This window comes from Euleptes europaea, chromosome 15 (assembly GCF_029931775.1).
Source record: "Euleptes europaea isolate rEulEur1 chromosome 15, rEulEur1.hap1, whole genome shotgun sequence".
In the NCBI taxonomy this organism is placed as follows: Eukaryota; Metazoa; Chordata; class Lepidosauria; order Squamata; family Sphaerodactylidae; genus Euleptes; species Euleptes europaea.
The window spans coordinates 8,798,468-8,822,412 of NC_079326.1; the positions used below are offsets into that span (position 1 = coordinate 8,798,468).

Here is a 23,945-nt window from a genome sequence, read left to right on the forward strand (position 1 = left end):
TCTCTAACCGCTACTCCACACTGGCTTTTATACGGTGGCTGCTGTTGAACAGTAGCAAGCAGCCAGGCCTAGCTGAGTCATGCAAGTCTGGTGGTACCAAGTCACCCAGAGGTAAAGGTAAAGGTCCCCTGTGCAAGCACCGGGTCATTCCTGACCCATGGGGTGACGTCACATCCCGACGTTTACTAGGCAGACTTTGTTTTACGGGGTGGTTTGCCAGTGCGTTCCCCAGTCATCTTCCCTTTACCCCCAGCAAGCCGGGTACTCATTTGACCGACCTCGGAAGGATGGAAGGCTGAGTCAACCTTGAGCCGGCGACCTGAAACCGACTTCCGTTGGGATCGAACTCAGGTCGTGAGCAGAGCTTTTGATTGCAGTACTTCAGCTTAAAATTGGTACCTATAGATCTCCCAGAATTACAGCTGAACAACAGACAACAGAGATCTGTCCCTCTGGGGAAAATGGCTGCTTTGGAGGGTGGACGCTATGGCATTATATCCAGCTGAGGCCTCTCCCCTCCCTAAACCCCGTATCCACCACAATATCTCCAGGAATTTCCCAACCTGGAGCTGGCAACCCTAGACAGGCCTGATCCCAACGAGTCCTCCGTCAAAGGCCAAAATAGGTCTGGAAAGGGCCCTGCCCCTCCCCCTGCCTTTTACTGACAGAACCAAGCCTGGAATCTGGTTGCCTAGCAACAGCCACTGAGGGAACCGTTGCTTAAAGCTACAAGTGCTCCTTTTATCATTTTGTGGGGCTTATTTTTTAGATTTCACATTTTTCTACAAACCTGGGTCCCTTTTCTGCAAACCTGGGGCCCTTTTTAGGTTTGTAGAAAGATCTGCCTTGCTTGTTCACTGCTCCAGTCACTGGATTTAAGTATCCTCACATTTGGCCGACTTCACTATTGGTACATAGATTGATATACTGACCAAAATGTAAATTATTCACAACTATGGTTCTGTTATAAAATGAACCAGTTGAAATCCTGTTAGTGTTTTAGAAGTTCTATATTTAAATCCATTGATTTGAACTGTGTGTGGTCAGCTTCAGTCCTGATTTGGAAAGAAAGAAACTTCACCCTGAAATGGTAGATATGTTCTAAGTTTGCGAACAAACTGGAAGGAAATGCTGTTTATATGTTATATGATTGACAATGTTAATGTTGTTTTTTATTACTAACAATGTTCATGCCTAAACATAATAAATGCCCAACTGGATCGTGATCCATCTACTCCAACATCTGCTCTCTAATAGCAGCCAGCTCGATGCTTCCAGAAATTCGACATGGGGGCATGAATGTAGCATCCTTTTTTAACAGCACATTCCTGAGGCCGCTGCTGGGAGGCCTCCTAAGGGGCTTCGTGGCAGCCTGCATGGCCAAGGAAAATAGAAAAACAAAAAGAGAAGGGAGAGGGTGAGGAGCGGGACGGCGACGGCGCAGGACCGCCACTGCGCAGCCCACGCCCAGCCAGGGCTGTCAAGATTCAGCAGAGCTACTTCCGGGGGAGGAACATTGTTTCGGGGGGGGGCATGGATTAGGGATGGGAGGGACAGGTCCCTCAGTGGGAGGAGTGCAAGGGGAAGGGCAGGGGCTGTGAGGGAGGGCAGGGCAGGAGAAGAAAGGGCAGGAGATCTCCCAAAGGGGCCAGGAGAGTGTCAAGAATAAGGGTCCATGGGCTCAGAAAAGTGTTGCAAAGGGGCAACTCCACGGGTCCCCGCCACCCCCCAAGTTGCATCCAACCATCACCCTCTCCCTTGACACAACCTCCAGGGTGGGGTGGGGGCCAGCAGCAACAGCCCTCCGGCTGCAAGAAGGGGGGGTTCTATTGTCACCCTCACCGTAGCGAGGGACGGCCACGGCTGCGGGTGGTCACGGCCCAGGGGGACCAGGGGTGTCGAGGAGGCGGGGGGGGGGCATGGCTCAGGCTAGGTTTTCTAAGGCCCCTAGTAATCCCATCTGCCGCTTCACGATGGTGCAGGTCAGCTCCAGCATCATCAACAGGTGGCCCCTGGAGAAGTTTACATCACCAGCCAAGGTCTCCATCCACCGATCAGCCCAGTCTCTTGTCGCTCATCTCTCGCCACTCCCACCTGGCCTCCAGATGATCCCTCTCAATGGCTGTCCACATTGAGGAGAAGGTAGGGGGATGGGTTGGGCCGGCCGGGCCCTATGCCACCTCCTTGGCCCCGGGGTTGGCGGCTGCCCTGGGCGGGTCATCTAGAGGCTCATGGAGGTCCGCCAGCCAGGGGTGACGGCTGCCAACCTGCTCCCCTCCTGACAAGGTTCCTGAGGTCTCGGGCAGCTGGTCGTCAGGTGGGCCGCTACACCTCGGAATCTCCATGGACTCCTGAATCGCATTACCAGAGTCATCTTGGCACTCCTGAGGGGGCTGCTGGTGCCGTCGCAGGATGACCAGCAGTGGTCACGGGCAAGGGAGGTGGACCTGCAGCCCATCACTTCCAGGACGTTCCACCGGCTGTCTCCCGTCTTCCCCTGCCGGCTCTCGGCCCACACCTGCGCTCTCCATCCCACCCCAGCTTGTCTCGCACAGACGGCTGATGTCCAAGGTCGTCACCTCCTGGACATCAGGAGGCCTGGATCTGGAGAGGGCCGCACTCAGGGGTCCCAATCATCGGGGGGGGGTCATGTGAGCATCCAGCACTGGGATCCTGGCCACTAGGCGGCCCGTCTTGAGTGCTCGGACCCGGGGTGGCCCAGCTGCCCTGCGAGTTGGTGCTGGGCAGGCTTCCAGGCAAAGGTGGCGTGTCGGGGGTTTCTTGATGGAAGTTGCAAGCTGCAAGGCAGAGGGCAGGCATTCAGAGGGAGGGGGGGCTCCGGAGCTTCCCCTACCCCAGATAGTCACCATGCAGAACTTCATCCCCTCTCTCTTCCTCTGCTGCGGCTAGAGGGTGCAAGATGGTCTCGAGGCCTTTCAGTCCTTTGGCCAGGGCCTCCTAGAAGGGCAACCCCTGCGTTTCTTGGCCCAGCCATAGGAGTTGTTCCAGCATTTCAAACACGAGGCTCCCACCCTGGTCACGTGGCCCAGGGCAGACACCCTTTGGGCTGCATCCTCCCAGAACTCATGGTGGTGCACCTATCTGTGGGGATGGCGACCAACACACTATCCGCCACTATTCCAAACAGAAGCACCTTCTCATGTCTGTCCAGTTGGACTGGCGGGAGGGAGACCAGCTAGCCTCCCTACTCCCCGCCGTGCGCCTGGGAGCGTGGAAGATAAAGGCTGTTCAGCAGGCGGGGTGACCTTGGCACCTCACAGTTGTGGAGTGCGGGGGAGATGGCGGAGGCCCAACTCCATTGTCTGGGAAAGCATTCCAGGGCACCTTGTCGACACACAAGCAAGGCCAGGCCCCAGGGAGCCTCACAATGGTGACCAGGCAGGATGCTGCTGCCGGCCAGTGCCACTCCCACCTGTGTCTCATCTACCCAGCCCCAATTCTAGCCCACGTGAGAGTCATCCACTTGCTGCCGGCTCTGTATGTCTGGGTCGCTCTTTGGCGCCAGCGCCATTGACGAGCCCGCAGGTTCAGAGAGCATATCAGAACCCTCTTCCTCTCTGACACAAACTACCTCGACCGTTTCCACCTGGACAGGGCCACTATCCAGATGCTTCGCGAAGAGGTGGGCCCCGCTCTCCAAGGGATGCTGCCTGGACCACGGCCCATCCCTGTCCTGCAGAAAGTGCTGCTGTCCCTGTGATTTCTGGCCAGCGGCAGCTTCCAGGGGGTCATTACCAACGTCCTTGAGGTCTCTCCCTTCTCGGCATGCTGCTGCCGCCACGCCTTCCTGGACGCCATGGTGGCCAACATTCTCCGCCACGTCGTTGCCCACTGAGGAGGTGCAACTCACCCCCATCCGAGCGGGCTTCCAGGACGTTGCCAGCTTCCCCAACATCATTGGCGCAGTTGACTGCACCCACATTGGCCTTTTGCCCCCCCCCATGAGGACCCACACCTCTACTGGAACCACCACATACACAGAGCTTCCCCCGTCCCCCCCCAAGAGATGCTGCCTGAGTCCAGAGGGGAAGCAGGTCGCCCCCAAGAGGGTTGGCGTTGAGCCCTTTTTCGGGCAGGCCGGCTGTAGCGGCTCCACAAGACCCTCCTGTCGCCTTCCCTAAGCAAGAAGCAGGTGCCCTGTGTTACAAGAACAGCTTTATTAGAAAAATCCATGGTGGGGGGGAGGTGAAAGGGTATGGGTGGGCTGGGAGGGCTGAGCGTGGAGGTTGCTGCCCGTGTTGGTTGTGTGTTTGGGGAGGGCAGCGAGTCGCCATGGAGGATGGAGGCAGCGGGAGCAGTCCCTCACCGAAAGGCTTCTTTCGATTTGACAGTGTGTGTGTGGGGGGGGGGGGTGAACGCAGCCCATGGAGAAACCTGAAACAAGAAAAAGGGGGATGGGTGACAGACCCCTAGGTGGCATGTGGGCCAGCGAGGGGTCTGCAGGGTGCAGCATGGTGGTGGTCCCGGGCCATGGCTGGTTGGCAAAAAGCAGCTGGGTTGTCCTCAGGTTGCCTGTGGAGGCTACAGAGGGCTGACGGCGGCCGCAGCGTGAGTTGCCCCAAGGGTGGCTGCTGTGAGGGACGGGCAGAGAGGCGGCAGCAAGCCCCTGTTTTGGCCAGGGTGGCCTCGGCATCTGGAAAAAAGCGAGGGATCAGAGGCGGTCTCGCTGGGGGGGTTGGCAGAGGTACTCGCTAGAGCGAAGGCAGGTGTGTGCTTCTGCAGCTCCAGTGGAGAGGGTGGAGGGGGGCAGGCTCCCGGTAGGTAGGAGAGCTCGGCCGCCCACAGCCGGAGTCCGCCAGGGAGACTCCCACCCGAGAGGCAGCTGACCCTCGGTTTTCAGGGGTGGCCCAGGCAGAGTCCCCCAAGAGGTTGCAAGTTGGAGGAGCCAATCCCCCCCCCCCGCCCGCCCGGTGCAGACTGGCAGCATGCCAGCCCATGCAAGGCTTACCTGTCAAGAGAGCGCCAGCCTCGAAGTGCCGCTTATGAGGCAGTTTCCTGCCTGAGAGGACCCTCCCCCAGGGGGGGGGGGTGCTGCCACTTCCTGGGCTGGCCCCATTGGTCAGGTTCCTGGTCAGATTCCAGAGGCGCCAGGCGAAGATGGGCAGCACTTTCCTCCAGATCATTTATGAATAAATCTTATGAAATTTATGAATAAACTTAATGCCAGATCTAGTACAGATCCTAAGTAGCATCTCAGCTAAGCGCATGAAAAAAATATCATTTACAAATCATATAAACAACTGGAGGAACCTCCAGTAGTTACGGTGGGGGGGGCATCCCCCCCGTTCTTTGCTGGGCCACCTACTCTCTAGGCCCACCCACCTGCAGTGCCTCTGCCTGCCCGGCTTATAGGGGGAGGGCAACAACTTCAGTTCCACCCCTCCTATTCCCACTTGCAGTGCCAATGCCTGCCTGACTCACGTGGCTGGGGTGGGGGGGCAGTGGCAGTTCCTGCTATCCCTTCTCCTCATATCCCCTCCCACCCTCCAGCCGCTGACATGCCAAAAGCAGCCATTTAAAGGACCAGCCTTGGGCGCACTTTCCTCCCTCGCCACTCCTGCTGCCTCTGCTGTGTGCAAGGGAGGGCAGGAGACGCCACCCAGGCTGGCTGCCACCCTGGCGCTCCAGCTGGCTCCCCTCCCTTCACCACCATCAAGCAATAAGTCTTTTATAATTTGCTTTTAGAGGTGTTACAGTCCTGTATCTATGGATCATATAGAAGCTTATGGGAACATATGGAGCAGAAGAGTTTGTAGAATTTTCCTATTTAAAGTTCATAGTGCAGCCATTTAGAGGCTTGTCTTTCATTTAAAAGTATACAAGCCTAGGCATTCTTTTGCCAAGGACTTATGTGCCAGAATTATTACTGCACTCTCATTTATCTTTGTCCTTGGAGGATTACACTTTCAGGAATATATTTTCCTTTGGCCTTTCTCATTGTACTCTGGGGATTTTTTATCTGGTAGCATTTTGACCCGGTGGTATTTTTGCTAACTGATGTAATGTGATGTCATATTGAGTTTTAAGGTTTTAATATGAAAGAGTGGTCTTAGAAAGTCAAGAATATATTCATTTTGACCGTGTTCTTCAGGAGATGAGAATGCTTGTAAAATCAATCATTATAGAAACATTATAGACACAAACTGACTGTTTAGTATATATGGTCATGATCAGCAGGTGACCTACTGGAAAAAGGAACTCCTTATATGGTAACATCCAGAAAAACTGCTGCCACAGGACACATACAGCAGTTGTGCGCAGACTCAGAGTATATTTCTCAAGATCAGATAAGATAATGCCGTAAAATTAAATCCTGCCAAGGGCAGAGAGATCTTGAAATGATATAAAAGAGGGGGCACAACAGCAATAGAGTTAGAGTTCCTAACAGGCCTAAATTGATCTCTCCATCCCTTAGTGGGATGTAAGATCTCAGACTTTGATCCTTGCATGGATTGAGGCTCTTAGAGCTTTCCAGTCCTCATGGACTGGAGGAGCTTAGATCTTTCCAAGTCTTTGTGTAGACATGGAAGTTCTAAGAGCTCCCTATCTCCCTTCTTATAGATCTCTCCATCCTTTGTATGGAGGCACTGAGATCTCCTTAAGCCTAGTAAGGATTAAGGAGTTTTCACTAAGACCTATCTAGCCCTTACATGGACATTTCAGTCCTTATAGACATGGAAGTTCTTAGACTTCCCTTAGACTAAGGCGTCACACAGAACTCTTTAATCTTTGCATGGATTAAAGGTTCATGGAGCTTTCTAGTTCTTGCATGAACTAGGGGTTCACATACAGATCTCTCTGATCTTTGGATAGATCAGAGGCCTCTCAATCAAATGAAGGAACTCATAGACTCAGTCCTCACATGGGCTTAGAGTATTCACTATAGGCTCATTAATTCAATCCTAACATGCACTGAGAATGCTCAGAGATTTCTCTAGCCATTTCATATACTAGAGATTCTCAGAGACTCCAATAACAAATAGAGGACCTTAGAGGTCCACCCATCCTAAGTATGGACTGGAGAATTTTACAGATGATATGATTGGGTAAAGTATGCCTACTTATTCTTATGATATTCTAGATATTTTGAATTAAGATGCTTTTAACTAAATCAGATCTTATTGAACTAACCATTTTGACAAGATTTCTGTAACTGTCATTTTCTGATTGAAATATTATTACTTAGTTAAGGTTTGAAACTCTCATATAAAGGTATAGAGATTGTTTAAGATTGCTTGCAACAGGAACATGTTTAAGACTCATAATGTCTAAACTTTGTAACATTTTTAAGACTTTGTAACCATCTACATGCATACAAATTAAGACTGTACATACATATACATATTTTACATATTTTTGAAGCAATTCAATAAAAAGCTTACTCCGGTAAGGAAGCAGTTGAGTCCTGCTTATTAGGTGTCTAACTGAATAAGATAATATACCGTATATACTCGCGTATAAGCCGAGTTTTTCAACCCCAAAAAAGGGCTGAAAAATGCCCCCTCGGCTTATACGCGAGTCACCCCGGGGAAGAGGCACCACTAAGGGGTGGATTTCAGCTGGAAACTTACCTCCTCCTCCCCTTCTCTCCTCTCCTCGCCCGGCATGTCCTGCGGCGGCAGCAGCGACCCGCCGCCCGACTTCTTGCTGCTCGAGAGCAGCAACCACCAACAACAACGCAGGCAGGCCTCACCACCCCCGCCTGGGCAGGCCGCGCCTCTCACGGGGCCGCCTCCACTCCGCCCACCGTCCTCAGCGCTGGCCACCTGGGCAGGCCGCGCCTCTCGCAGGGCCGCCTCCACGCCGCTCGCCGGAGCCTCGGCCTCCTCCTCCGCGCTGGCCGCCGCCACCGCCTTTCCTTCCCCGGCTGCGGCTCCTTCGGCCTCCTTCACCTGGGCAGGCCGCGCCGCTCACGGGGCCGCCCACCGGAGCCTCGGCCTCCTCCGTTCTAGCTGCCGCTGCTGCTCCTTCCCCAGCCGCGGCTCCTTCAGCCTCCTCCTCCGCGCTGGCCACCGCCCACCCCACCCCACTTCTTCCCCACACCACCCGATCGCGCCTTCTGTGCGGTGGCGGCTTCTTCCCCCCCACCTCACCCGGGCCGGTCCTCCCACTTGCCAGCTGATCCGCAGGCCTTGTCCTCCCGCTCTAAAATGGCAGCCGCCATTTTAGAGCGCAGCATCGCCGCCTCTCCCGGTGAGTAGGGGGTTCAGGGGCTCTTCCCCCTCCCCCCCTTGGATGGCGCTGGGGTCGGGGTGGGTCTGGAGGGCCCGGGGGGCCAGGCGGGAGGGCGACCTGGGGCAGGGGCGAGATCGTCCTGGCGCTCTAAAATGGCGGCCTCCATTTTAGAGCACAGCATTTCCGACCCTCGGCTTATACTCGGGTCAATTAAAAATTCCCTTTTGTGGCCTCAAATTTGGTGCCTCGGCTTATACCCGGGTTGGCTTATACTCGAGTATATACGGTACTTCTTCTCAGGAAGGGGTCGATTCTAAGAGCATAGTCACTGAAAGGCACTGACCCGCTTCAGGTTGCTAGACAGCCCTCCAAATGGTGTTTGTTGTCTGTTCTGTTTGAGCTCTGGTGTCTACGCAAGCACAGACCTCCCTTCTCTGATTCAGAGAACCTTCAAATGAACCCTCTCCCTTCGATTTTTCTTTTAAAGTTTTTGTAATTTTCTGCAACCCTGGGAGTTCCCCTGAGTTTGTAGAAAGCTGTTCATTGCACATGTCCCAAATCTCTGGATTTAAGGATCTGGAGCTGGGACCATTATGAGAGATCTAATAATGCCTCTTGATATATTATTTTTGTTACCCTGTATGAGATTCTTTGCTCTTTTTAGTCATGGCAGCACTAGAATTGACATCATAACCAACAAAAAAAATTTTTTTTTTTAATTTCTTCTAGAGAATCCTTTCCAATGATTTTGGTGGCTAACAAAGTTGATCTAATGCATTTACGAAAAATCACTCGGGAGCAAGGAAAAGAAATGGCAGCAAAGCACAATGTATGTCCTTGGGGTTTTTTTCCCAATTTCATTTTGTTTATTTCCATATCAGTTTGACCATTGTATGATTAATAGAAATGCCTGTAGTTTAACAGCAGAACGCTTTTTGTGTGTCTGTGTATGGCTAAACTCTCTTGTTAAGTCCATGGTATTTCTATATAATTGTCAGAGACTATCATTTACTGTATTTGTGATGTATGTGTTGACCATGGGGTACATTCTGTGAATGTCACAGGCATCTTGACAATCTACTTTAGAATGCTGGGAAAGAATCATTAACCTGGAATAACATAGTTGAGATGTTTAGGTAACAGATTCTAGCCCAGTTCCACTAAGATAGCATTATCATAAATGCTGTCTATACAGTGATGGCGAACCTTTTAGAGACCGAGTGCCCAAACTGCAACCCAAAACCCACTTATTTATCGCAAAGTGCCAATAGGGCAATTTAACCTGAATACTGAGGTTTTAGTTTAGAAAAAACAACTCATACATTAACATCTCTTGCCTTAAAAGAAAAACACAATAACAGAGCTTTCAATGATACAAACAACTTTTTATTGAAAGGTAAAAGTTTGCATTTGGCATGCTTTTGAACAATTAATGTTCGTTCAAAGCCCCTAAGCTGGGCGGCAGGGAGTCCAGGGAAGGCAGACGCGATGGCTGCTCAACTTATCCGTGCGTGCCCACAGAGAGGGCTCAGCGTGCCAAGTCCGGCACTCGTGCCATAGGTTCGCCAACACCGACATAGACCATCAGACATCTTGACAGAGCTGCATGGTTTCAGTGCATGGATAAGATGAAGGGATTAGATTTGATAGGCACTGGCAAACCTTTGAAGACAAGGGAAGCATCTATCAAAGAGAAGGGCTATATTTTAAGGTACTTAAAAGATAGTGAAAAGATAGTGAATGAGTTCTAATACCAATATTAAAACAGCATGTGTCTTCTTAAACAGTGCATGTCTTCTTTAAGAATGCTATGTGTTATTCTAGTTACCCATCTCAAAAACAGTATATAGTAGATCCATTGAAGGTTGCCTACAATGGCAACTTAAATGATCAAGGAACACAATCACCTTCTCAGAAAAAAAGGCTTAAGAAGTTTGGGCTTTTTGCTTAAATATAACATAACTGGGGAGGGACTGTAAAAGAATATATAACTATGAACTGTGTAGATTCCTAGAGTATCTTTTGTCTTTTTCTGCCATATATGATCTCATAAGATACCAGAAGCTAAGCAGAGACAGCTCTGATTAGTATTTGGATGGGAGGCCCAGGAAGTCCAGGGTTGTGACACAGAGGCAGGCAAAGGCAAACCACCTCTGAATTTCTTTTGCCTTGAGAGCTGTTATCTGGCCTGCGAGCCAGCCAAGTCAGCCACCCCTCCCCCGGACTCATTGGGAAGAGGCTGGCCAAAGCACTTGACCTGGGCATGGGGAGGCGAGGAGCGCAAAAGCGAGGCTGGCTGCAGGGCAACTCTCTGCGCCTCTGAGCTCCCAAGATCGGCGTTGGGGTGCGGGGCTCGCGCTCCAGCCCCACCGCCACCTGCAACTGCTGCCACGTGGCTCGCTCTCTCCCCTTCTTCAGCTTGGTGCAGAGTTGCGCTGCCAGCGGAGCTCCTGGGCTTGGTCCTGTCTCGCCTGAGCCCATCAAGGAACCGCCCCCCCCATGCCCGGTAAGGAACCCACCCGCCTTGATTGCATGGCCATTTACTTAGGCATCTGCATAAATCCAGGCATCTGTATTCATTCTATTTGATAAATCTCTTCTTTCTCTTTTTTTCACCCTCCCATGTATTCTGGTCAGTGCAGACAAGAACCTTTCTCAAACATGTTCCTCAATGGGGCGGAAAGAGAAAGGGGGAGGGGAGAGAGAAAACACTGGGAATTCTTATATTTGATCACTTCGGAAGTTCGGAGGAAAGGGAGCCTGGCTGGGGAGAGCACCGCTGAAAACATCCACGGGATGTACTAAAACGACTGACAGGATTCTTTAACAATTCATAGAGGTCAACACAATTTATTCAATTGTTTAAAAGAGTTGATTATATACATATATACGTTGATTATATCCGTATAAATAAAGAAAAATATTTGCATAATATAACGGGGCGCCATTTGATACTTTTGCCCCCTTCAAAAAAATGTAGAACTTGCCCTGACCCCCCACCCCCCGGCTCCTGATCTAGGCTGGTGAGGTATGGCCCGGCCTGACCAAGTGACACTTATGTCATATCCAGCCCTAAGGAGTTACCGTAAGTCAACTGTGACTTGATGGCACTTTCCACCACCAAGAAGATAGTAGACAAAACCCCTGAGCATGTTACCCATCTCCTTAGCTGTCTAATATTACATACTCTGTATTTTGGCTCTTTTATGGTTCACCTCTTGCCTGTTTTTTATATTTTATAGGCTGCTCAGTGTTTGTTTTTATGCGATAGCTTGTTTTTAATGGGTGTGTCTTATTTTAATGGTTTGGCTTTATTGTTTTCAGTTGGAGGCTGCCTCAAGCAGGTCTTTGGAGAGGCATAATTTGTTTTTTAAAAATTAAATAAAGAAGCTTAAGTGAACAGCAATGTCATTTCAGTTATCTGAGGTTTCTCTTCTGTCTGTCTCCAGACCTGCTGAAGTACACTTAGCACAACCCACACGGGATCTCTTCAACACATGCAAATGTTTCCTTCAACTTGAATCTCTGCAAAAGGTGGTTTTGTATTAAAAGTTACTGGTCTTTGTTTTCCAGATTCCATACATAGAAACCAGCGCTAAGGACCCTCCACTGAATGTTGACAAAGCCTTTCATGATCTTGTTAGAGTAATCAGGTGAGCCATTCTATGATTGAGTTGGCCATGATTTGCAAGAAGTTCATGAATTGATCTAGCGGCTATGGTTGAAACTATCACATTCTACTATGGATAGGAGGTTACTATGGCTTATTCAGCAATTTCATACTGATTAGGTTCGCTGTGGCAACCAAGGAGAACTAACCGAGCCCTTTGAGCTGGTCAAGGGAGTTAGACAAGGTTGCCTCCTTGCTCCTCTCTTGTTTAACCTATACCTGAATGATATGGCAACCAATTTCTCAGAGTTGTGCCACCCCCCAAAGCTTGCAAGTCATCCCACCCCGATTCTACTCTATGCTGACGATGCAGTTCTCCTGTCCCGCACAAGAATTGGTTTGAAAAAATCTTTGCAAACTTTTTCTGAGTACTGCTCTAGGGAAGGTCTTAAAATAAACCATCATAAATCTAAGATTATGATCTTCACCAAGAGGAGAAAATTGCCTCTTTTTCGCTGGGTATTAGATGGCTTTGAGGTTGACCAAGTCAAGGAATTTGTTTACCTTGGCATTCTTTTTCCCCGTAACCTAAATTGGAATGCCCATCAAAAAGCAGTGTCCAAAAAAATTAAAACTGGGGTTGGTGCTATTGTCAATTTTTTTCACACCAAAGGTGGCAAATATATTCCAGGGGCTATTCAGGTTTTCAACCTGAAAATTACCCCAATTATCCCCTTTGGTGTTGCCATCTGGATTACAGTCATCAATGAATCTATAGATCGTCCACTGCTTCAGTTCTTACGAAAACTTCTAAATGCCCCTCGATGTGTTGCTGGCGTTACTCTTCGTTCCGAGTTTGGCCAAATGTCACTTGAAGCTAGGGCGTGGTTGGCCACCTTTAAACTACACCTTAAACTGTGCTTTAGCACTGAGGGGTTCCTAGCTTCTCTGAAGCATGACCCTTTTAAATCCTCATGGCAAAAAATGTTAGATGAGAAACTGTCGTTGTTGGGCTTCTCGCAGGATATGTTATCAGATCTTGGGAAAACTGAAGCTTTTGCCAAAATTAAAAAGCGCATTAAAGAGCTCGATTATAACAGCACTACTTTTCGTGCTCGTCGCGTCTGTTCATCCCAGTTCTTCGGAATACCCCCTCCACGTGGTCTTCCTGCCTATACATATTATCTGACAACTCCTCGTCTCTGTAGAGCTTTTTGCTTGGCTAGACTGAATGCTAACCCTTCTATGGTAATGCAGGGCAGAATTCTGAATATACCATACTCAGACAGGATCTGCCCTTGCTCTTCTGGCTCTATTGACTCATTAGCCCATGCCCTTTTGGAATGCCGCTTTTACGAGGAACTTCGATCGCACTATATTTCCCCCCTTTTAATATACAAATCCAATGCCTCTGTGACTGACATAATGCCTTTTTTACTAAGCGATAGGGACCCCAAGGCTACATTGTCAGTGGCAAGATTTGTTTCAGTCCTTATATCCCTCCAACACTAGATATATGCTGCTCAAGATCAATTGATCAAGGAGCTTCGAAGGGATAAAAGGAAAGGAAAGGAAAAAGGAATTGATCTAGCACTTTCAAAAGCAAGAGCTTGCTCCTGTTTCACCAGTTTTGATGTAACATTATTTCATCTTCATTTTACATAACGATTTTTACACTTAGCTGTATGTATTTGTACCTTTGTGTAAGCCAGGGATGCAGACTTATCTTTAGATCAGTTCTGGGGCGCATCAGTTTGATCTTTAAGCCACAAACATTTCACATGATCAGTACATTAGTCCAGCTTCATATGAGCTTGGTCAGTTGAATTCTGGTTTTGACTTCATGGAATACAAGCTTTGTAATGTCAGCAACTCATTTTAGCACACTTCCTCTGGCTCAGGGCATTCTGAAAGATTATCTGTTGATCCAGGGCTGATGCTTGCTGAGATGGTCAAGAAAATAGCGAATTTCCAATTTCCTACCCTCAGAGTACCTCTTCCACCCCATTCTGTGCTCTATGGCATCCTTGTGCATCTGCTGACAATTCTAGAACTTGGGCAATGCTTTCCTGTGGCTGAAGATTACAAGGAAATGCTGGGAATGGTGAGAAAGTTACTTTCAGGAATACTTAGCTGCAATTACTTGTATACTCAGAATCACAGGTGTTCACAGCTTTAAAACCACTAAATGAGATGTGCTAGGTATCCATCTGATCTGGAAGCTCTACTATCTGCCTCTAGATGTGTGCACTGGCAGCGGGTGTTTAGTTGGGGAAGGAGACAGGAAAGGCAGTGGGGCAAGTGACTGAAGGGTACAGTCTCTTGCTTTTGGTAGACACTTGTAGAAGAGTTCCTCTTTGACTGCAAATACTCTTTTAAAGCACTTTTAAGTGTTTTAAATAATTTAAAAATTTGCCAGTGAGGAACTTCGTAAAAACATGACTTGCAAATGCAACTTGAATGTGCCAATGGCCCAATATATGTTTTTCTTTCTACCAGATGGCATGGACAGATATCATTACCTTAAGCAAATTCAATGAAAGATTTAGACTTGGTTCAGATATCGCAGGAAGCCATGGTTTAATTAAATGAATTATGGCTAGTGGATTGTTCAAACACTGGCTACCCCACTAACTGGTCAGGAAGGGTACTGAAATCCAGTAGTTGAAATAATGATTTGAATTAGGTTTATTTTGTTAACTTTTTTATTTTTGAATTTGAAATCACAACCCATTCACAATAAGTGAGGGGCCTGAAATAATGGAAAAGACCTACAGTAAATTAGTTTATTTATTTTATTTTATTAAATTAAGCTTATATCCTGCCCTCCCCAGCAAAGCCAGGCTCAGGGCGGTTCACATAATCACATATGTTCTACAATAAAACATAGTAAAATCTAGCTAAATCAACGATTAAAACCTGCCTCATAAAATCAATAAATAAAGATCAGCATATATCAGAAGGCACACATTAATTGTGACATATAGTTTTATTAACTACAGTTGTCCAGTGTGGTGTAGTGGTTAAAAGCAGCAGATTCTAATCTGGAGAACCAGGTTTGATTCCCCACTCCTCCACATGAGTGGCGGACTCTAATCTGGTAAACTGGGTTGGCTTCCCTACTCCTAGGCATGAAGCCAGCTGGGTGACCTTGGGCTAGTCACAGTTCTCTTTGAACTCTCTCAGCCTCACCTACCTCACAAGGTGTCTGTTGTGGGGAGAGGAAGGGAAGGAGATTGTAAGCTGGTTTGATTCTCCTTAAAAGGTAGAGAAAGTCAGCATATAAAAACCAACTCTTCTTTTTCGTAACTATGGCTACGAGATATAAATGCAGATATCCACGCTCTCTTGTTCTCCACGCTCCAGCTACTAGGGTCTCCCTGACCATGCCCTTGGTTCCTAGTCTACTCAACAACAGCTAAATATTGAATCATACTCTGCCTGGCTACCTCCTCATCTCTCCATACACTCTCTTGAAGGTCCAGGAACACTGCCATGCTCATCTACATGCACAGGGAGAAAACAAAGGCATTGCCAGTGGATCCCTGGCTTGCTTAGTCACAACAAAGTTATTTATGAAAGCATTTTGTTTACACTTCTTCATAGATACAATGGCTCTGGAATTTTGTGGGAGAGGCTGGAGGGAAAACAAACAGGACAAATAGTCTACATATCTTCCCATTCAAAGCCCCAGGCTGCTCTGTCTTTGGATGTATATCAGGCTGCCAGTTGTAGAATCATACCTTTGGGATGGGGGCTGACTGTTAGAATCTGGACTGTTAGGGTGAGTTTGCTTAAGGGGGTGCACTGAAATTGGCAGTGGGAGATTGGTTTCCTTGAGCTTGGTATGAAAAGCCAGGCAGCTTTGTTTACAAGTACTTGAGGCAGGGGGAGTGGATCTGTGGCTGTTAGCCATGCTGAAAGCAGCCCAAGATTCCCAAGAATGTGAGTGTTCCTAATGCTGCCAGCCAATGGTGAGGGAGCTCATGATATGGTAAATCTTTGCCCTCAGTTGGGTGTTGCAATACAGTACTAGATAACTGCTGGATATTTATGTGAAGTGGGAGAAAAAGTGAAGGCACCGAAGCTAGGATTTGTTGAGACAAATAAGAAAGGAATTATTATCTTCAAGCCAAATCCCAGTTTCACAAACTAACCAACTGCTGTTAAACCATGGTGTCACATAATATCTGAACAGAGCCTTTGGAATTTGTGTTAAGAAAAGTCCGAAAGTTGTGGTTAACCTGCCTTCCTTCCAATTCCATTTTAACTTGCTTGGACGTGTGTGTGTGTTGGTGCACCTCAAGTTTCCATTACTTCTTATTTGTATCTCTGCATCTGGTTTTCCACTGTTGGCAAAAGTTTAAAGCTACTAGCAGCCTTTTTCCATTTGAAAGTAGTCTTTTACTTATTCTCTTCCCACTAAGCTTAGAAATCGTTGCCAATTCACTTGAGAAACCACAGTGGTGAACTGAATGAACCATGAATCTGACCCTTCCATGTTAGTTTTCTAACTTCATTGCTATGGAGTTTCTTCAAGAGTCTTCCTTCCTTCCTTCCCTTTTTCTTTTCTGAATTATGGAGTAACACACCCTGGAAAATTAGTTCACTGTTACTTTGGTGTGTGTTTCTGTCATTTTTTTTTACTGGATTTCACACTGGTCACCTGTGGCGAGTTAAATATCCTTAGGATTTAGCTTTTCAGCATCAGTGGCCCCTTTACAGTTTGCAAAGTAGCTTTTTGGATCGCTAATGCTCTGAGCCCCGTGGCGCAGCGTGGTAAGCTGCAGTACTGCAGTCAAAAGCTCTGCTCACGACCTGAGTTCATTCCCGGCGGGAGTCAGTTTCAGGTAGCCGGCTCAAGGTTAACTCAGCCTTCCATCCTTCCGAGGTCGGTAAAATGAGTACCCAGCTTGCTGGGGGTAAAGTATAATGGCAAACCACCCCGTAAACATAGTCTGCCTAGTAAACGTCGGGATGTGATGTCACCCCATGGGTCAGGAATGACCCGGTGCTTGCACAGGGGACTACCTTTACTTTTTTTTTAACCGAATGCTTTGAGACTTATAGGTCTTGTTTGTATAGAACCCTTGGGACAAAGGCAGGCTATTGAAAAGGAAACATGTATATATTTTGGGACTAGGGGCATTTTAGCATAGGTTATGTTCCCCAAGTTCAATGCTTTTAGAAGTTCATTCCCCCCCCCTCTTCCCCACAGCATCATGGGGGGGGTGTCCTTGGTTTTTCTCTGATCTTTTTCAAACCTGCTTTGCTCCAAAGTTTTGGGAAAGGTCAAAGTAAGGCCTGGATGAGTGCTGTGTGGGTGAGAAAAATTGGATTTTCTGGCCCATATGGCAGCCATTTTCCATCCCCCAAAGGACTTTTTTTTTAATTGGCACTAAAAACAAGCTAAGTTAATTATATCCCAAAGGATCAAAGATATCGAGAGACAAACAGATCTAGCAAGGGCGCCTCTATTCACTGTACCCCTCCATACTAAATACATCCTAGCACCAGCAGCCTATCTCCACTATTTAGAGATAAACAATTATAGAAGGGCCTTTACCCTGGCCAGATGTGCAGCCTTACCATCTGCTTTGCTTGAGGGGAAATATAAGAAGACACCCTGGGAAGAGAGACTCTGCCCCTGCAAATCAGGGGACTTAGAAACTGTTGAGCATGCCCTCCTAAACTGCAATTTCTATACATTACCCCGTTCGAAGTTTATTGAGCCCCTCTTATCGAGACCTGACGGGGCAGGTGAAAGGTTTGAGATGTTCCTACAAGGGGGTAATCCTTCAACCACTCTTCAGGTTGCGAAATTTTGTTTAGCAGCAATGAAAATCTGTCGCCTTAGAACAGCGCAATTGACAGATGTGTCCCAGCTGTAATTCCTTTTTAAATGTTTTAAAAATGTTTTAAGACTCGGACTGTAATTCTATGATTGTAAGAATCTATTAGTCCATGCTTTCCGTTTTATCATGTTCTGACTGGCTAAGTGCCGCAAATAAATTATCTATCTATCTTGGCACTAAAATATCCTTATATCTCATGGAAACAACAGGTATAGCAGGTTCTCTGAACTCACAGCTTTCATTTTAACAAAAGTAGCTCTCTAGCTCCTTCTGTTGCAGAGATATAAGGGAAAGAGTGTATGTGGCACCAGGATGCTGCAGGGGGGCCCAGAAGGGCTGATGACACCTAAGAAAACAGGCTCACTGGTAAGGGGGACTGTTCTGCCAAGGCAGAGGTTCTTTTGGATTTGGAGGCAATAAATTCACAGGAAGGTGAAGGACAAGCAATGCTTTACTTATAACACACAGCATTCAGCTTATAACACAAAGTAACACAAAGCATTCAGCTGGCACACAATATAGCATTTATACTTTACAAGAGCTTATCTCCACTTCGGCTGCTGGGAGCTCCGTGTACAGCAGCGAGAGAGACCCCGGGTCGTCAATCAGGTTACACAGCATCCAGATCCTGATCTGTGTTGAAGCTCTCTGCTGGTCTTCACTCTTGGGTTTTTATCACTCAGGCCAGATACCTTAGGTTAATTCAGTGCACCTGGCTCACAACCCTTCATTCCTGATCGTGCATACCAGCTGATGCATGAGTCAGCATAGAATGCCTAATCAACCTGAGATTACACCTGGTACACAATAACACACATCTTGTAAGGAAAGAAAGAAAACAAACTATGCTTAATAGGCCAGCATTCTTTACAGAGGGAATATGGGGGAAATGAGACATGTCAACCTAAACTCCTCGCCGTACAATATTCTTCCGCATATTTCCAATACAGGGACAAAGAGGGCAGTGATTGGAAAGACTTGTGGGCCAAGTTTGGCCAGGCTTCTCAATGGCTGGGCAAGGGTTGCTGGTGCATATAGCGGCAGTGCTTGGTGATGGGATATCCTTAGGGCTCAGGCAGGATTTGGGCCAAAGGGCAGGGAGGTGGGTTCATACCCTACCAGAAATTTTGTTAGTCTTTAAGGTGCTACTGGACTCTTGCTCTTTTCTACTGCAATGGGGAATGGACATCCTTGTAGTGGACTGGTATTGGGGTGGATGGACATTAAAGTGTGGATTTTCAGCTAACACCTGTGAATCTTATCTTTGAGGGGGGATGCCTAGCTTTTATATGCATCGTTCATGCAACCATGCCCAGCCACCCCTCCCAAGGCCCTATCACAGCACATCTTCACATGAGAAGGGGCTAGAGACTTGCTTTTATAAATGAAAGCTAGAGAATCAGAAAACCTGCTATACCTATATTTACAATAAAATATTGATATAACAATATTCTAGTGCCAATTGTTTTTTTTAAATTGCAAACGTAGGGTGGCCACTTCCAGGGGATTGTGGCAGGGCAGCTGTGGGGAATCCTGCCATGTGGAAGCCCCGTTGCTCCTGCGCTTTATCTGCAGCCACACCAGCATCGGGGAAAACACAAAAGTCCTGTCCCCATGTGGAAGCCGCCCAGGTTACTACAACTGAAAATTGAACTGATGATGTAGCTTTTTGTACAAGAAATGAGTAGCCAAACTATAGTTTCTGAACAATATGAAGCTGTTATTTTGTTTTGTTATTTTGTAAAAAACACTTCTGAAAAGAAAAAATATTGGGTTGGATCCATTTCTTCACTCATGCCAGTGCGGATCCAGTTACTCCCTTCCACTAAGCTGTCCTCTGGGGAAGGCTTGGCAGAAGGGAGTTGATGGATCCATCCCCACCCCCCAAGCTCATTCAGATGTCTCTTCTGATGCATTCTGCTTTTTTCACCCACACCATAAGCCAGTTGTGATTTGATTGGGGGGGGGGAGTCTTCTGCACTGGAAGTGCAAAGAAGTAGCAAAGTGACTTCAAGCAGTTCTTGGCACTTGGTGGACCCCAGCCAGCTGTTCTACTGATGAAAAGAGAAGAAGGGAGTCCCTTTTGAGTACCAAAAAGGTTGGGTTGGAGATCATAGGACCTGCATGGACAAAAGCTGTGTGGGCTTGTAACTGGGAGGGCTGAGTGAAAAAGCTGGTGGGATCCTAATTGCTGTCTTTCCAGTGTGTATAGATTGTTCTACTTTCATTGACTTGAGTAAGCAGAGAATCATCCTGATCCATTTAGGGAATATACAGATACAGAAACGTTATGCATAATTGTAGCCATTTCCCCAAGAAGCACTGGGAATAGTAGAAGTACATGGTGCTGCTTTCCTAGCAATTACTGCTTTGCTGATCTGAATGTCTACTTTTCAGAAAAGCAGGTGGCACTACCCACTCTTCTCAGATCATCTCATCTGGCAGCAGAAACACAAGAGGGGGGGTAGCTTGGGGAGTACAGATGAACGCTGGAGTCATTCCATGTTGTTTTCTAATCATTTTCCCCATCAGTAAACTTTGCGCCAAGGATCCATCATCATTAAACATGCACAGCCCAGTCCTTTAAAACCTACATCAGCCACAGAAGCATTTGCAGTGTTGTTGTGAACGTGTCAGAGCTGTTTTATTCTGCCCAAGGAAATCTTCTGCTAGGATCCTGCTCCTATTTATGCTAAGGAAGTTGATTATTCAGCCTGTCCATCTCTAAGGGCGCTTTCACACAGCCCAAATAATGCACTTTCAATCCACTTTCAATGCACTTTAAAGGTGGCTTTTACTGTGTGAACTGGCAAAATCCACTTGCAAACTATCGTTAAGGTGCACTGAAAGTGGATTGAAAGTGCATTATTTGGGCTGGGTGAAAGTGCAGAGACTATTGGTGTGAGGACTGGATTTGGGCTTGAGTTCTTGAGTTCTAGTACGCTCTCCTCTGCTATGTAGCTCACTAGGTACATTGGATATGTCAGCACCTTTCAGCCTCACATGTCTCATGGGGCTGTTGCGAGGGAAATGTGGAATATCCTTGTGTGACTGAACCAGAGCTTCCTAGGAAGAGGAGTATAAAATGTAACTACACTATTGAGGGGAGAGCATGGCCGTGGGGACCACCACTATGCTTGCCAGCCTCCAAGTGGTGGCAGGAGGTCTCCCGCTATTACAGCTAATCTCCACGCAACAGAGATCAGTTCCCCTGGAGAAAATGGCTGCTTTGGCAATTGGACTCTATGGCATTGAAGTCCCTCCCCTCTCCAAACCCTGTCCTCCTCAGTCTCCACCCCCATAACCTCCAGGTATTTCCCAACCCGGAGTTGGCAACCTTAACCACCACAGACTGGTGACTTTGGCAGGTCAGCAAGAATTCAGCCATGTGCTGTATCCCTGTAAGTTACACTGCCTCAGAATGCATGTATACTTAAGGAGGTGGGCGGCGGGGAGTGGGGGAGAAATAGCCTTCTGTTTAAAGTTCTGGCAATTGACTAGGATGCAAAACAAAAAAAACCCCACCCTAGCCCATATTTTTAAAAATTGCAAGTATTTTCACCAGGCTTACTGTCACCATGAGCGATAAGTGAGGAAAATGCAGTATATGTGCTTGCCTCAAATTATCACTGAAGTTGGCAGGCTCATTAGCTGGGTATCACAGTCAGTTCTCTGGTGAGGTTGTGACTAACTGAGGTCACACACCCCTCTAGTTGGAGAAGCGATAAGAATGGCAACCTGCCTCTGTTCTGCAGTGCACTCAGCTCCATGCAGCAGAGCCGGGGCGGTATGTCCTAGCACCCTCCCTGTGGTGTGACCTGTCTGTTACGTTTGAATGCAGCATCTGCTATACATTGGAGCCCTTTCCCCTCTCTGATCATCCATCCTAAATGAGTCTATGTGCTACATTCCAAATTTCATTATCAACAACACTTCTGCTACAAGAGGACATCTGGCAGAAGTGACTGGATCAGCATACTTATTCATTAGTTATTTTAATGCTGAACTGAGTGTTCACCCAGGAAAGACACCACCTCCGCCTTACAGTTATGATTTCAAGCCTAGCTACATTAACAGTCTCATATGTTTACCCCCACTGGTCCAACAAAATAGGCAGTGTATGTAGATAAAGGCCCTTTGGACTTTTTCTGGCTGGCAGACAAAGAAAAAAAAAGAGCAGGGGGATGTAGCAGGCATGAAAGCGAAAATGAAAGATTGATAAATGCTGTTTCTTGTGGTCTAAGAAAATGCTGTTTCTTGTGCCCTGACCTGGATGGCCCAGGCTAGCCTCATCTCGTTAGATCTCAGAAGCTAAGCAGGGTTGCCCAGGTTAGTATTTGGATGAGAGACCACCGAGGAAGTCCAGGGTTGCTGTGCAGAGGAAGGCACTGGCAAACCACCTCTGATAGTCTCTTGCCATGAAAACCCCAAAGAAGGGGTCGCCATAGCTCGCCTGCAACTTGAAGGCACTTCACACACACACAAGAAAAACAACCTGTGATGGACAAGGGGTTTAATTTGCCGGGAAAAGCTGAGAGGGCAGAGCCAAAAAGCTGACACGCTCTGAGAGACAGAGAGGGATTCTCAGCTGGGTCACCAGCCTGAGAGGAGGCTGTGAGAAGAGGAAGCTTGTCTGCACTCTTGAGAACCTGAGGGGTTCTGCATTGGCCTAGGCTGGTGGAGAACAAATCCTGTGTGGCGACAGGAGGAGACAGGGAGGGAAAGGGCCCTTTCTCAAGTCACTAGGCGGGAATAAGCTTGAAAGGAGCTATTCCAAATACAGTGGGGTATTCTTCACGGAGATTTGCTGCTGTTTCGATGCTGATTTGCGTCGGAGGCAAATTTTGGTTATTCACTGCAGATCCGTGTTTACCCCCACTGAGCAAAATAAGCCGGGTTAAAAGAGAGGCAATCCAAACCACTTCTGAGCCGTACTTTCCAGTAGAAGAGCGTTTTGTTTTGCTCGGATGCCCATGAAAAAATGTTTGCTTCGCTCCCCGGGACGTCTCCTTTCTCCTCCCCCAAGAACGGTGATGGGCTGGGGGAGTTGCCACTCTAACAGCATCGCACCGGCAGGGGGGAGACCCAGAGCAGACTGGCTGCCCCTCTTCAGAAGGGTGATGGGGGTTTTGGCTTGGATTTGCCGCTCTCAGGATGCCCCCCCCCAACACACACACACACACACAGGATCATGGGAAGAGTGGGTGGGATGAGGCGGATTTGGAGCGGTGAGTCATGAGCGGCAGCAGACGTAAGCAGCGCAGAGACGTGCGCTGTTTCTCCCGTGAAAAATTGAAAATGCCTCGGGATGGGGGGGAGAATCTGCGCTGTCATGAAAAAGCTATTTAAATCGGTTTATTGTTTGCTCCGATTCGAAACCGAAGCAAAATCCACCGTGAAAAATACCCCAGTGTGTTGTTTGAGATGTGGGGCTTATCTTCGTGAGAACGGGAAGAGTGATTCAAAGGGGGAATCACCATACTTCTGCGTTTCTCTGGGGGACAGAGGCTGAGAGGTCTCTCCCTTCCCCGATAGCTGGGCGGCAGAGGGACAGCGCCTAAAGGGGGTTCTGGGGATCAGAACTGAGAGTCTGTGAAACTGAGTCTGTGAGAGTTCAGAGGAACAGAACTAAGCTTGCAACCTAAGTGCTGAAGGAACCTAATTTGAGAAGACACCTAAGCTATCTTTGGTTCTTGTAGGTTATCCGGGCTGTGTAACCGTGGTCTTGGTATTTTCTTTCCTGACGTTTCGCCAGCAGCTGTGGCAGGCATCTTCAGAGTAGTAACACCAAAGGACAGTGTCTCTCAGTGTCAAGGGTGTAGGAAGAGTAATATATAGTCAGAAAGGGGTTGGGTTTGAGCTGAGTATTGTCCTGCAAAAGTAATGTGCTAATCATTGTCCTGTAAGCTATCTCTCTGAAGGAATCTCGTGTATATATGCGTGTGTGTTTTGGTCTTTCCCTCCAATTCTGCCTTTTCCTCAAAAATCCATCGTGTGAATACTGTTCAATAAATTTCCCTGTTTTGTTTGTTAAAGTTAAGAAGCCTCTTGTGTCAAATTTCTCTCTGAGGTAAACACTGGTGTGGGACTGGAGAAGGAGAAAAATAATCTCCTCACAATACTCTCAGGCTAACGCTTTCCCCCCAGCACACACAGACAGGCTAAGAGAGTGGGTACTAAAGAGGGGGAAAGGGGGTGCATCATACAACAGTGCCATTTTGTTTTGCCCTTTCTGCAAAATTCTGTACAGTGAATACTTACGCACTGCATAGACAGGACATTGG

At 47.8% G+C, this 23,945-nt stretch overlaps 1 protein-coding gene across 1 annotated transcript in view; it reads left to right on the forward strand.

The window, feature by feature from the left end:
- MRAS (muscle RAS oncogene homolog) overlaps positions 1-23,945 on the forward strand; it is a 39,423-nt gene that overhangs the window by 12,567 nt on the left and 2,911 nt on the right. Inside the window, exons 3-4 of the mRNA XM_056861105.1 lie at positions 8,926-9,025; positions 11,770-11,849. Of these exons, the coding sequence (XP_056717083.1) occupies positions 8,926-9,025; positions 11,770-11,849 (180 nt within the window). The remainder of the gene's footprint in view (positions 1-8,925; positions 9,026-11,769; positions 11,850-23,945) is intronic.